At 44.8% G+C, this 14,562-nt stretch overlaps 1 protein-coding gene across 7 annotated transcripts in view; it reads right to left on the bottom strand.

The window, feature by feature from the left end:
* The window catches only part of DOCK5 (dedicator of cytokinesis 5), an 82,609-nt gene that overhangs the window by 17,969 nt on the left and 50,078 nt on the right, over positions 1–14,562 (bottom strand). For 4 of the 7 annotated variants that reach the window (XM_051811785.1, XM_051811786.1, XM_051811790.1 and 1 more), the window contains exons 31-45: positions 14,270–14,370; positions 13,449–13,507; positions 12,559–12,713; positions 10,926–11,011; positions 10,362–10,518; positions 9,742–9,782; positions 9,541–9,631; positions 9,049–9,168; positions 7,999–8,088; positions 6,718–6,822; positions 4,367–4,508; positions 1,053–1,134; positions 767–851; positions 506–580; positions 291–377 (exon numbers count right to left, since the gene is read on the bottom strand). In XM_051811785.1, the coding sequence (XP_051667745.1) occupies positions 291–377; positions 506–580; positions 767–851; positions 1,053–1,134; positions 4,367–4,508; positions 6,718–6,822; positions 7,999–8,088; positions 9,049–9,168; positions 9,541–9,631; positions 9,742–9,782; positions 10,362–10,518; positions 10,926–11,011; positions 12,559–12,713; positions 13,449–13,507; positions 14,270–14,370 (1,476 nt within the window). Of the gene's footprint in view, positions 1–290; positions 378–505; positions 636–766; positions 852–1,052; positions 1,135–4,366; positions 4,509–6,717; positions 6,823–7,998; positions 8,089–9,048; positions 9,169–9,540; positions 9,632–9,741; positions 9,783–10,361; positions 10,519–10,925; positions 11,012–12,558; positions 12,714–13,448; positions 13,508–14,269; positions 14,371–14,562 lie in introns of all 7 variants that reach the window. The other 3 variants (XM_051811787.1, XM_051811788.1, XM_051811791.1) reach the window with 2 other exon arrangements.

The raw sequence follows: 14,562 nt of genomic DNA, 5'->3' as shown, positions 1-14,562 counted from the left end.
TGGAGTGTCAAAGGACAGGTTGGATAGGGCTTGGAGCAACCTGGGATAGTGGAAGATGTCCCTGCCCATAGCAGGGGGTGGCACTGGATGGGCTTTAAGGTCCCTTCCAACCCAAACCATTGCATGATTCCAGAAGTCTATGATTTATTCCTCCCCACTGAATATAAAATTAAGGAATTTAAGTTACTGATGTGCCACATCCAACGGGGGAAGGACTGGCAATCCTAACTGTTCCAAGGGATTCCTGCAGGGACTGGAGGGTAGGAGATGCAGCCCCACACAGAACTCACCGTGGTGACCTGCTTGACCTCAAACCACTTGAGGATGCCTGGGAATGAATAAGCTGTGGTGTAGGTTGTCCTTTCTATCCACATGGTCTGGTCAAGAGAAGGAAAAAAAAATGCCAAGGTGTAAGGAAAATATTGGGCTTGCAATTCAATTCTCCCCCCGGGGAGGGTGAGGCTCCCAGAACAGGCTTGGCAGGGCCTTCCCCAACCATTCTCACCTGCACTAAGTGGGAGGGAGCCCCTTGCTGTGCTCTGGGGGAAGCTGGGGCTGCACACCTCAATATTGATGGATTCTGATGGATTCTGAATGTTAAAACTCCAGCTCTGGAGCCCCTTGGCACCAACACCCTGGCAAAGATTGCAGTGCCAAGGGCAGCCCCTTTTTTTTCTCCTACCTTTTAATACCAAACCTACCCCATCATTGTGACAGTTTTGGTCAAAATGCCCCCAAGAAAACAAACAAAAGGCAAAGGACTCACAGCAAACTCATTGTCTGGATCTTTCTCTCCTTTCCTGACTGGTCTGGAGTGTGTGAATTGCTGCACCTCGTTTGCTCTGTAGTAGCTGGAAAGAAGCAGAGTAAATGCTGAGTTTCCTCACCTCCCACCCTCCTTTGCAGAAATATTCAACTCTTTTCTTCTCACAACCAAGTTTAAACTGGATATTAAACAAATTTCCACCGGGCACAAAGGCACTGCACCCTGTGCCTAAGTTAGTTGGGGAAAGAACAAAGGAAATGCTGAGGGGAAAAAGAAAATGAATTACTTTAGGATCTGTTCAGGGACAGGTTTATCTTTGTAATTAGGTGGCAGGTTCATCACAGGCTTTACAATAAAGCACTGCACATCTGAGCAGCTCTAGTTAAGGATGAAAAACCAGGAATTCTTTTGGGAAAACAGGAGAGCCAGAGAAACACCCTCCCTGTTTTCAGCAAGTGTCAGAATTCCCCACAATTCCCCACAATTCCCTGTGCTCTTGTCGAGTTTGAAGGAAAACACTAGTTCATCACAAATCCCAGGCATTGCATTGCATCTTGCAGTTTGTAGGATTAAAAGCCCATCAAGATAAGGGTTGTACTTATCCCAGAATCATGGAATGGTTTGGGTTGGAAGGGACCTTAAAACCCATCCAGTGCCATGGGTAGGGACACCTCCCACTAGCCCAGGTTGCTCCAAGCCCTGTCCAGCCTGGCCTTGGACACTCCCAAGTACTGAAATTCCCTGGTGAAACGCTTGGGAAGCCTCAGAAATTGCTGATTTCTACTTTGGGAAACAAGAAAAAGGAAAGCAGGATTCTGTCCTGGGTTCTGCTCTTCTCTCTCACCCCCCAGTGATTTATCAGACTCTGCCAGCACAGTGGGGCTGCCCCTCCTTCCCTCTCACTTCTTAAATTAATACATTTTAAATAATTCATGAATCCAACCCAAGAAAAGAACTGTTTTTAATCAAGGAACAGCTACTTCACCTCCGGCTCTTGCACCTGTGAACCACCACAGACATCAAAAAAAAATAAATAAAAATCAGTAACAGTATCCCCAAGCACAACAGCTCCTCCAAAATTCTGCTGGAAGGACCTTTCACAGAAGGAAAAACCCCGGATGGCAAAGCAAAGCTGAAGGAATTTGACCTCCATTAGCAGATTACTTCTGGGAATCACCTGCCAACTGCCCTCTGAAGGGGGCAAAGGCAGCCCCCACACATCCTTCCCCTCACTGAGGGCACTTCTAAGGGGTGTTTGGAAAGCCAAAGCAAGGTCATCCAGCTGGATCCCTGCCAGAGCTGAGCCCAACCTGCATTAGATCAAGCTCTGAGCCCGAGCTGATGCCTCCTCTCTCTCAGGAGAGCTTATTAGCCCGGGCTCTGTGCCAGGAGGAGCATCCACACACTCCCAGTCCCCAGCTGGTGCACGACTGGTCTGCTGGAGGCTCCAGGCAAGGCCTGAGACTGTGCCCAGCTCCCAGGGCACTGTCAGCAAAGCAAAAGGACCCGTTGTTTTATCCCAAAACAGCCACAAAACCAGATCAAACCGAAGGAAAAAAGAGCCTGAGACAAAGGAGGGTAAAAAAGCCCGAATTGAAGGCAAACTACAGAACCATCAAGGTCTGCCTGACACAACACTGAGACTCCTCATCTTCTCAGAAGGTGTTTGGAGGAGGCTGGGAGGAACCTGTCCCAAATCCAAGCTGTGCAGCTGCTCCCCTTCCTCGTGGGGCTGCGCCAGAGCCCCGGAACCAAACACCCCCAAGCTTTTGGTAGGGTTCAGATCTGCATCCAAACTTGTGCAGCTCAGGTTCATCTGGAGCCAAAAACATTAGAACAAACACAAACAGATGCAAAGGAAGTAGCTGAAACAAAGCAGCAACAGAAGAGGCAGTTTGGATACCGAGTTTGGTCTTGACTGAATTTTAATTTCCTCTGTGGATTCAGTGCTTGGCAGGATTATTGCAAGGGAAGCATCTGGTATCACTGCTTGAGCTGTGCCTCTGTGCACAGGATTTGGAGGCCAAAATGGACCATCAGATGCTCCAGTCTGGCCCAGGAACTCGGTTTTTCCTGCTGTTGGTCTGCCAGGAGCACCCCTGACAGTGCCTGGAGTCACCAGCAGGGATGTGAAGCATCTTCACCAGGCTGCACTGGGTCCTGCTCACAATGAAGAGGATCTCAAGCCTACTGGGGTGCTGGGACACAGCCTGGAGCTCCACCAGCAGAGAGGCAAAAGAATAAGAATTAAAAAATAGTAAGAATAAAAGACCAATAAGAATAAAAAAAAATAAGAATACAACTCAATACAAATAAAAAACAGTATGAATAAAACCCAAGAAGAATAAAAACCAACACAAATAAAAAACCAACAAGAATAAAAAACAAGAACAAAACCCAATACGAATAAAACCCAATATGAATAAAAACAAGAATAAAACCCAATAAGGATAAAACTCAGTAAGAATAAACCCCAATAAGAATAAAAACAACAATAAAAACCAGTAAGAATAAAAACAACAAGAATAAAAATATGAATAAAAACCAATAAGAATAAAAATACAAATAAGAATAAAAATATGAATAAAAACCAATAAGAATAAAAATACGAATAAAAATACGAATAAAAATACGAATAAAAATACGAATAAAAATACGAATAAAAATACGAATAAAAATACGAATAAAACTAATAAGAATAAGATCTTGTTTTTTTTGATTTTTTTATAATTTTTATAAACGTTTTAATATATTTTTATATATTATTATATATTGTATATATTTTTATATATATTACATTTTTATATATATTATATTTATATATATTATATTTTTATATAATATTTATATTTTTTATAATTTTTATAAGTAGTTATATAGCAGAAGTAGATTTTAGAAGCAGCAACCCTGATTCACTTACCCTTAGCACAGAAACTACACACATTCCCCCACCCCATCACCCCATTCCATGCCCTCATATCATTATCCCCTGAATTCCAGTGGAAAATGTTTAGTCTCTCTTTAAGAGCAGGCCCTTTTGTTTAGAGAACACTTGTCCCTTGGCCTGAACTGCAAGAGTACAGTCAAGAACTGGGTGAACCTGAAGAAGATGATGAAGAAGGGGTCTCAAAAAGCCCCCAGCCCCAATTCCCAAGGGGCACGAGCACCATGAGGGTGGGCCAGGGCAAAAGCCAGTGGGTGGATGAAACCTGGGACTGGACAAGCAATATTCTAAATCTGGACAGAGGAGGAGCCTGTGTCTTGTAATCTCACGCCTCAGAGGCACAAATTAAAATCCTTTTCTCATCTCACCTCCAAAACTAACTTGCCTTTTTTTCCTCCCTGCATTTTCTTTAGGCAACACCTGCAACCTGTCCTGGGTTCACCCAGACAACAGCTTGGTTCACCCTGACAGCACCAAGCTGCCCCCTCTTCTTCCAGCCTGTTTAAATTCCCTGTTACAACTCCAGATATCCCTATTTTTGTGCCTTCCGAGCCCCCCCTGGAGCAACGAGCTCCCTGCTTATTATTCCTGGAGACCCTCCCTAGGAAAGAGGCGGCTCTTGAAGGTGCCCAAAACTCATCAGAAGCAAAAGATACACTGTTTAGGAGAAGCTTTGATGTCTTCCCCTGGAGGGGCAGTGCTGGTCATCTTCTCAGCACTGGGGAACTGGGTCAGCAGCTTCAGGTTGAAGTCCTCCCTCCGCTCATACTCCTTGCCACGGTAGATGAAGATTTTATTCTGGGGGGAGGAGAGGAAAAAAAGAGAATGAGAACGAGCTGCCCAACACCCCCAGAGCAGCCTCAGAGGTCTGGTTCATGGGAAGGGATGGGGTTTAAGCTCGACAGACAGAAGAGGTGAGGGAAGGAATGGGTTGGAGGGAGAGCTCAGCAGCTCTGGGGAGGCAAGGCCTGGCAGAGGGAACCTCAGGTTTGCCTACAAAATACACAGAATCAGAGAATAGTCTGAATTAGAAGGGACCCTTTGGTTTGAATTAGAAGGGATCCTTTGGTTTGAACTAGAAGGGATCCTTTGGTTTGAACTAGAAGGGATCCTTTGGTTTGAACTAGAAGGGATCCTTTGGTTTGAACTAGAAGGGATCCTTTGGTTTGAACTAGAAGGGATCCTTTGGTTTGAACTAGAAGGGATCCTTTGGTTTGAACTAGAAGGGATCCTTTGGTTTGAACTAGAAGGGATCCTTTGGTTTGAACTAGAAGGGATCCTTTGGTTTGAACTAGAAGGGATCCTTTGGTTTGAACTAGAAGGGATCCTTTGGTTTGAACTAGAAGGGATCCTTTGGTTTGAACTAGAAGGGATCCTTTGGTTTGAACTAGAAGGGATCCTTTGGTTTGAACTAGAAGGGATCCTTTGGTTTGAACTAGAAGGGATCCTTTGGTTTGAACTAGAAGGGATCCTTTGGTTTGAACTAGAAGGGATCCTTTGGTTTGAACTAGAAGGGATCCTTTGGTTTGAACTAGAAGGGATCCTTTGGTTTGAACTAGAAGGGATCCTTTGGTTTGAACTAGAAGGGATCCTTTGGTTTGAACTAGAAGGGATCCTTTGGTTTGAACTAGAAGGGATCCTTTGGTTTGAACTAGAAGGGATCCTTTGGTTTGAACTAGAAGGGATCCTTTGGTTTGAACTAGAAGGGATCCTTTAGTTTGAATTAGAAGGGATCCTTTAGTCTGAATTAGAAGGGATTCTTTAGTCTGAATTAGAAGGGATCCTTTGGTTTGAATGAGAAGGGATCCTTTAGTTTGAACTAGAAGGGATCCTTTAGTTTGAACTAGAAGGGATCCTTTGGTTTGAATGAGAAGGGATCCTTTAGTTTGAACTAGAAGGGATCCTTTAGTTTGAACTAGAAGGGATCCTTTGGTTTGAATGAGAAGGGATCCTTTAAAAGCCATCTAGTCCAACCCCCCTGCAATGAGCAGGGACATCCTCAACTCCATCCCCTTGTGTTCCTATCCTCACAAACACATCCAGGTGTCACTGAGCTACCCCTGCTTTCCAGCACCCCAAGAACCCACAGCTCCAACACAGGGGCTGGTTTTAAGTGAGAGAACATGTTTGCCAGAAAGTTCTTTAGTGCAGGGAGCTGGTCCTTGAGCCCACTGGTGGTGGGAGTGACCTGAGGGACCTCCCTGTGCACAGGCAGGAGTTTTCCCTGGCTCATTCCTGACTCCCTTCACTCCATCCCCCAAATATCCAGCCCTGGCAGTTCTGCTTGACAGACCAAACACCAGCCCGTGGCCAATTATTTTTCCAGCCTGTCCACCTGGCTGTGGTGCTTTGTGGAAGGGAAGGACCCAAAACCATGCCCTGGAGGCCAAAGCCTTCTATGCCATTCCACCACACAGCTCTAATTAACCACTCTCCTCTTTCACTGAGCTTGGATTCCACTGAAGGCCAGAACTTCAAACAGCTCCAGCCTGAGAATGTAAATATGCCTGAATTTTCAATAATAGCCAGGAATATTCTCTGGCATGCCCATGAGACTCATTCATGCTCAGCACCTGCCTCAGACAAGAAGAACCTTTGCACTTTAATTCCTCTGCATGGGACAAACTCTCATTGATGTGCCTGAGCACTGGAATGATCCACGCCTGAAAATCAGGCTGATCCAGGCTGAAAAGCTCCAGGATAAATTCTTCCCAGGCTAAACATTCCCTAACAGCAACAATCTCGTGTCAGAGGGCACCAATACAAAAGGAAGATTCTGTTTAAACCCTATTGCAACACTCTATTAAAGCTGGGAACACACAGAATTCCATCTCTTAATTGTCTCTTTTTAGACACTGAAATGCTCTGAAATACTTGAGGGATTTAGATGTGTCAGTGACATGCAAAGGAAAAGGAGTTTGGCATCGAATTCTCTTGGTATCTGTGGAAAAGTTGGGATTTTTGGGGTCCCCAGCACTGCAGGAAGGGAGTGTTGAGGAATTCTTACCCGGAGGAAAGAGGGGAAACCCTGCCCATAGTATCCAACAGCAAAGTACTCTGGCTGAGGCCTCATTGCCTTCATGATATTCTCATAAAAAGTAGCTCTTTTTTTCTGGAAAATAATAATAAAAAAAGTAACTCTTTTTTTCTGGAAAATAAAAAAAAAGTAACTCTTTTTTTTCTAGAAGACAAAAAAAACACACCACATTTTCCCTCTGGACACTGCCAGGCTGGAGCTCCCAGCAGCTCTCCCTGACAATGCATTTGACAATTTGCCTTTTGGATCCACTCTCTGCTGCTTGTCCATTTACTTGATTAAATATTTGGTTTGTCTGGACCAGAACCAAGTTCATTTCCTGGTTTGCAGACGTTGAGGACGATGCCATGGCTTTTAGGATTCCAGAAGGATACTTGAAATCCTTAACTGCCTGAAAGCCAATTAAATATAAATATATTCTGAAGCTGAGCAGACACAAATGGTGACAAATGTCAGAGAACTGGCAGAAATAAAACTGGGCAGATGATCCTCCTGTGAGAGAACATAAAGACCATCTGGTTCCACCTTTAATTACTAAAAAATATAATTCAGAAGCAAGAGGATTCTGTAGTTCTGTGTTTTCACACAGCAGTTTTACCACAGAAGTAACGAGGTGATGAGATTTAGGGAGCCTGAAAATACACCTTGCAAATGTTGCTTTATTTGATTAACAGCAAGAACTCTAAACATCTGCCCATGGCACTGTATTGCTAATTAGGAGGTCAAAACCTACTTAAAAAAACCTATAAAAATATTATTCTAATATTAAAAACTTTACAAAGCCACGGAGGTTACATTGGTTTGTTTGTCTTTTAACATAAACGTATTTTAGGCTTATGTTGCTCAACAATATTAATTTAAACAGTTGGTTTGTCTTTAACATAAATGTATTTTAGGCTTATGCTGCTCAACAGTATTAATTTAAGCAGTTGGTTTGCCTTTAACATAAACGTATTTTAGGCTTATGCTGCTCAACAATATTAATTTAAGCAGTTGGGAACGATGTTGGTTTGTCTTTAACATAAATGTATTTTAGGCTTATGCTGCTCAATAATATTAATTTAAACAGTTGGTTTGCCTTTAATATAAATGTGTTTTAGGCTTATGCTGCTCGACAACATTAATTTAAGCAGTCCAGGGATATGTTGCTTTGCCTGTCTTTGACATAAATGTATTTTAGGCTAATCCTGCCCACCAAGATTAATCCAAGCAGTGAGAAGCCTGCTGAAAAAAGAGGATAAAATGTCTTACCAGGAGATTCCCAAGCCCCTCATAATCAAAGACCTTGTTTTCATACATGTCAGCCAACTCCTTGCTCAGCTGGATGGCTTTTTCCCACATCTCCACGGAGAGTGAAGGGAGGCAGGAGGGGGAAGAAGAGCACAAATAACATAAAAGACTCAGTTAAAAGCATCCATGAGCCCAGGCAGGTGAACAGAACTGCAGCTGATTTCCAGCCAGGCAGGACTTTCATGCCCTGCCAGCTCTCCCCCAGCCCCTGGGATGTGCATTTTTGGCAGTGGTTGTTCCACTCAGAGAGCTGCTCATTTGTGGGTCTGAAAGGCATTTACAGAGCGAGGTTTGCACTGGAATCCTGACAGGGAAAACTCAGGCACAGGGAGGTGCAAGGACAAGCCTAAACAGGGAAGAGAAGCCCAGGTGGTCTCTTCCTACAGCAGCACTTCAGCAGCTTCCTGGGCTTTGTCTCATCACAGAATCACGGGATGGTTTGGGTTGGAAGGGATCTTAGAGATCATTTAATTCCACCCCCAGGCTGCTCCAACCCCCAGCCTTGGAACCTCCAGGGATGGGGCAGCCACAGCCTCTCTGGGAATTCCATCCCAGCCCCTCACAGGGAACAATTCCTTCCCACTACCCAACCTAAACCTCTCATCTTTCACCTTAAATCCATCCTAAGGAGACATTCAGCCCTGGGAGAAGCACCTCTCCAAAGTGCAGGGTCAGGATCAGCAGACAATGCCAAAAACCTGACAGACATTCCCCAGGAAAAGCAGGAAAACCCCTCCAGTTTTCTCTCCCACCCAGCATCCTGAACAGGCTTCATTTTCCAGCTGCTCCCCAACCAACAAGGGCACAGAAGGTTCCAGCACCACCAGGACAAACAGCACTAAGCCAGGCCTAAGCTTCAAAACCTGGTGTGGAATCACATCTGCTCTTACCCCTGTCACCAGCCTCAACCAGTGACATCCACTGAGCCAAGGACTGACCAGTGAGTAAAAACACTAAATAAAGTAAATTTTGGAGCCAGGATGTGCTGCCAGAGCAGGGTCAGCCACTCACTTTGCCCCTGTCGAAGAAGGAGATGATTTCTTGGTAGAGTTTTTCCTTGAGCTCCTGCTGGGAGTAGACGTAGAAGCTGTCCCTCTGCATGAGGTGGGGGGCACAGGGCTTCTCAGACCACTGCACAGAGGGAGAAAGGGCAAAAAACTGCTCATTTTCAGGTGAATTAATCCTTCCAGTGGCTCTCCCAGGGCTGCATTCAAGACAAGTCCTCATCAGTGCAAAGGAAGCTTTGCAGTGGTATAAGCTGAGGCATATTCTCCCAGTTCCCAATTATTAATAATAATTGATATTAATAATGTTTCATTTTATTCATTCCACTGCTGTGCAATTGGAAAAATTCACAGAGCTCCTTAATGACCTTGGTGATGCAAAGTCACGTTGAGGAAAAAAAGGGGGAAAAAAAAGGAATTGTTTATTCTGAGCTGTTTATATTTTCTTTAGAGCCCCCAACCCTGGCAGTGGGAATTAAAACTGGGTTTAGTGGGATACCTGGAGCAGCTCTGCATGGAGAAGCAGGGTGTAAGCTGCCTCTGTGAAGTTCTCACAGTCTGTGTGCAGGTCCCGGAGTTTATAGAGGTACCTGGAGGAAGGAAAAGCTGCTGGGCCTTGATGGGAAGGAATCCTGTGTCCATGCACAGAACACCAAGGGAATCCAGGCTTTGGGCAGGGTTATGGAGGGAAACAACCCACCTGATATAAATGTCCTCTCGCTTCTTCTCCTTATAAAAGTTCTGCCAACAGTTAGAAAAAGTCAAACTTACAATGTAAAGCACCAGGGATTTGCATAATTATCCCCAGACAAGTAACTTGAGCATCAGTTTTAGATGTTTTAAAGATGTTTAGTGCCATTTTGGCTGCTTAGAGCCATATATCCCTGGTTTAGATGTATTAAAGATCTTTGCTGTTAGGTGCACATATCCCTCTGTAACCATCCTTTTAACACAAGGTGGGGTCACCATCACCTCCAGAAAAGGGGCAAATCACACAAAGTGACCTGTCCAGAGCTCTTGGCAGCGGAACAGGGACCCAAACTATCCACTAGGCATCTTTCCTGCCTCTATTTCAGGGCTCCAGATTATCATCTGGCCAAGGATCAGCCCCAAGACTCGATTTTGGACTGTACCCCTTCCTACCTTCACAGCTCGAGAGCCTGACTTGGGCACATCCTTAACCAGAACCGGCCCAAAGAACGAATTCAAATCATCCCCCCAAACAAAACCCACTTCCTTTAGGATCCCCCAAATAACCCCAACTCCTTCAGGATGCCCAGCAGCCAGAAGTGAGGAGTGCAGGCCCAGCCTCCCCCCTACCAGCACGTTGACGGTGCAGCTCATGCGGTTCTCCTTGCTCTCGTCGTGCATGATGGTCCTGTAGTCCAGCAGGTTCTCCAGCAGGCTGCTGACCAGCAGGGCAAACACCTCCCCGGGGGCAGCCAGGTATTTGTGCTTCCTACAGTGCTCCAGGAGCCTGCAGGGACACCCCAGGACAGCTCAGTTATGGTTCCAAGTGGTGGTAAACTGAATTTCGGGGTCAGCGCTGAACACCCGCCCCTGAGAGACCCAGGTCAGGCAGGTCAAACATGATTTGTTGAGCAAAAAAAAAGGGTTCTTGGTACTAAAAGCTCTGATTCTGATTTAACTTTGAGCCTGCTCTTCTCAAGCTTTTCCACTTTGGCACCTGACTGTGAGTTTTGGCCTCCCAGTTCAGGGCAGTTGTGCAAGTTGCTGCTGCAGAATAAACCCCTTGTTTTTGGGCACTAAAACAGCTGCACTGCCTCCCACCTCAGTGGAGCAGTGAATTAGGGTTTCTTTGCACTAGAAAAACAACCAAATAAACTGAAAAAGAAATGTCTCTGTGTCCTGTATAAAACTTACAGTTTCTCCAGCAGGATCTTGTACTGCTCATCCCCTCGGCCACCCTCCACCTCCTGGTCCAGCTTGGTGATCAGCTCGTTTTCAAACTGAAAAGGCAAAAAAACACCCCCAATTAAATAGGGAGCAGCTCTCAGGGGTGTGAGCTGAGCACCAGCAACGCTCCTGGCTGGTGTTTCTGTCCCCACCCCACCATCACTCACTGGTTTTACAGCCCAAGGGAGAGGATCCTTCCTTTGCTGGAGCAGAATAAAAAGGGTGAGAGGCCAAAATGACAAGAGTGGAGCAAGGAGATAAAAGTCCTCCCTCTCTCATCCTACAAAGTCATGCTCTGGTGTCACACTCCCCCTTCTCCCCATCCACCAGCAGATCAGTTTTGCAGGATGGAGAAGTTTCCAGCTCACAGAACTCACCCTAAAGGAACCAAAGTGCCACCACCACTTGATTCCAACTAAATGAAGAGGTGAAAGCTGCTCAGTTAGTAAAAACTGGGGTATTTATTCCTACTTTTGGGGGATGAGTGGCTCTGAAGTGCTCCCACTTCCAGAAAAACCAAAGTGCCACCACCATCACAAACACTGGGGTTCCTAATTAAACCAGCTTCTCACGGGGCCAGAACCAAGTCCTGGGGGATCATCTACACCCTGGGATGTGCAGGGCAAGGAAACAGTCTCACTCTTAACTGTTCCCAGTATAGAAATATAGATTTTATACATTTTTTAATATCTATGTATATTAATATATATAGATATAAAGATATATAGATATATCTATAGATATAGATATAGACAGATATATCTATATATATTAATATACATAGATATATCTATATAATGTATCTATATATATCATATATATATCATATATACATAATATATAAATATATATATAAATAGCACTGGGAAAATGTATAAAATAAAATATATAAAATAAAATAAATACCACAATGGAATAAATAAATAAATAACTACCACATTGTCTGCAGCACAGCTGCAGTGTTCCCACCTGCCAGGTGAGATGGGAATGCCTGGTATTCCCAAGGGAAAGCTGGAAGAGTAAATCCTTAAAAGCTGCAGTGAAAACTCAACCTCAGGGCAAAAGTGAAGCTCCTTTTCCTTCCTTACTTGCTGGTGCTTCCCAGCAGCAATAAAAGGCAACTTTTGGAGAAATTATCCCAGGGTTGGAACTCAGGGATCCAGATCCTGCTTCCTGCTCTTCTTTTTACCTGTGGAACCTCAAGCAAACCCTGTCTGTCCCTATATCCCTGTTCTCCCTTCCAGAATTATTCCAAAATGTGGTGTGTGCTGTGAGTTACTGAGGGATTAATCAGCATTTAAGCAACCCCAAAATCCTCACACTTGCCTGTCCAGCAATTTTCTCTACAGTAACTTATATTTACAGCCCAAAATCTGTCTTGGGGGGAATTTATATTGTTATTATAAAGGTGAATAAGCAGACATTATTTTTTAACCTACTATTTTAAGGTCCCCATATTCCTTCCCAATTTAGATGTGTAGATATTTATTATATTGTAAATACATGTATTATATTGCACCTAGACTGTATTATATTGCATATATTATATTTTCTTGCCTTGCACACGTACAGATATTGTACATTTATGGTGTTCCCTTACCATGTGGAAGTTCCTGTTCCCACTGAAGTTGAACTCACACTGCATCATGTCAAAGAAGATGGGAATTGTTGCTTTCCTGAGCTCAGGCTCTGGCACCAGAGTGACCTCCAGGATTGGCCCCACCATGGCTGGAATGAATTTTATCTTGTGGGGACCTGCAAGAAAACCAAAGTCAGACACATCCCAGGGCAGGATTTGGACATCCCAGGGCAGGATTTGGACATCCCAGGGCAGGATTTGGACATCCCAGGGCAGGATTTGGACATCCCAGGGCAGGATTTGGACATCCCAGGGCAGGATTTGGACATCCCAGGGCAGGATTTGGACATCCCAGGGCAGGATTTGGACATCCCAGGGCAGGATTTGGACATCCCAGGGCAGGATTTGGACATCCCAGGGCAGGATTTGGACATCCCAGGGCAGAATTTGGACATCCCAGGGCAGGATTTGGACATCCCAGGGCAGGATTTGGACATCCCAGGGCAGGATTTGGATATCTGAATGTTTAAGCACATTATAAAGACCACGAAGCACAAATATTGTGCTCAGAATGTGTATTTTATGTGGTTAATGGCTACTTAAAGCAGAATTAACACCCCCCCAGCTCCACAGTTCAGCAAGGGTAGAGAAAATAACTGAGCTGAACTGCAAATCACAAAGGGTCTGAAAAATTCAACTTTTCCTTTATATGGCAGAACATTTTATAGGGAATCTAAAACATCATCCCAGCAGCTGATGTGAGAAAATAAAATCAGCTTTTGCAAGTTCTTCCCAGCAAAAGGAAAAGGGATTTTTGTGTGCATTTCCCCACATTGAACACGTGCAGCTTCTCTAAAGAAATAAAGGGATCTGAGAGCTCAAATAAAGATCATTCTTTGGCTGGAACTCACCCAGGTTGTACCACATATCCCTGATTTTGAAGCCAATTTCTTTCCTCATGTCCCCATACCTGGAAAAAGGATTAAAAGGCAAAGGTGACAAAGGCCTGAGAATTGGAATTACCTGAAGAATTCCATGGCAAACCCACAGATGGCCATGTGTCACTGGGACAGGAGACTGCAGAGTTCTGAGGGCACAACAAAGCTGCAGCTCTGCTGCTTCATGCAATGAATTCCACCCCGAATTTTGGGGGGTTTGGTGTTTTTCCCTAAAACTTTCACTGCTGACATGGAGAGAATGCATCAAGATTTAATGCTCAGGCTTCTTAAAGCAGGAAAAAGGTGGCAAACTACAGATGCTTTCATAAAAGTCTGTGTCAAGAACCTCAAGAGGTATTTAGGGACTTGATTCCAACTAAATGAAGAAGTGGAAGCTGCTCAGTCAGTAGAAATTGGGGTATTTATTCCTACTTTTGGGGGATGAGAGGCTCTGACGTGAAAAAAACCAAAGCTGGGGGACTGAAAAGCTGGAGGGGTTTTAGGATTCCTCTCCCCTGCCTTCCACAGAGGCTGAGGAATTGCATGAGGGAATTTTGGGAGCTGTGACAAGCCCCTGTCACAGACCTTACACTGCAAAGAGTTCAACTCCAACAGCTCAGGATGTGTCTGCCCCGACTCAGACACCCCCAATCACCCCTCCTGGTCACCCCTTTATCATCCCTCATTAATTAAACACTTCCCTGGCACCTCCTCTCCTCCTGAGGGTTCAGGGGGACGTCTGGACAAGAACAAATGAAGCAAAAAGCTCGGGCAGGTTTGAAATGCAAACTCACTTCTTGATGATTTTGCTGCGTTTGGCCTGGGAGAAGGTCTCCAGCTGGAGGGACTCGTGAGTCAGGAAGGCCACTGCCAAGTGGAAATAGTTATTCCAGAGCTGGGGAAGAGAAACAGGGCTCAAATAAAACAGGAGGAGACAAAGGAAAAGCAACAACCAGCACCACAGAGCTGCACAGCCCCCAGTGCTGCTGGTGAATAAGAAAATCAACACTGTGGATCTGTTGACAGTGGGATTTATTTGTCCTTCCTGCCTTTCAGGTCTGGGGGCTGCAAGAAAATCCAGGAACAA

This window comes from Manacus candei, unplaced genomic scaffold (assembly GCF_025592945.1).
Source record: "Manacus candei isolate 608988 ecotype Guabito, Panama unplaced genomic scaffold, ASM2559294v1 h1tg000084l, whole genome shotgun sequence".
Taxonomy (NCBI): domain Eukaryota; kingdom Metazoa; phylum Chordata; class Aves; order Passeriformes; family Pipridae; genus Manacus; species Manacus candei.
This window is presented reverse-complemented; position numbering and strand designations above follow the sequence as displayed.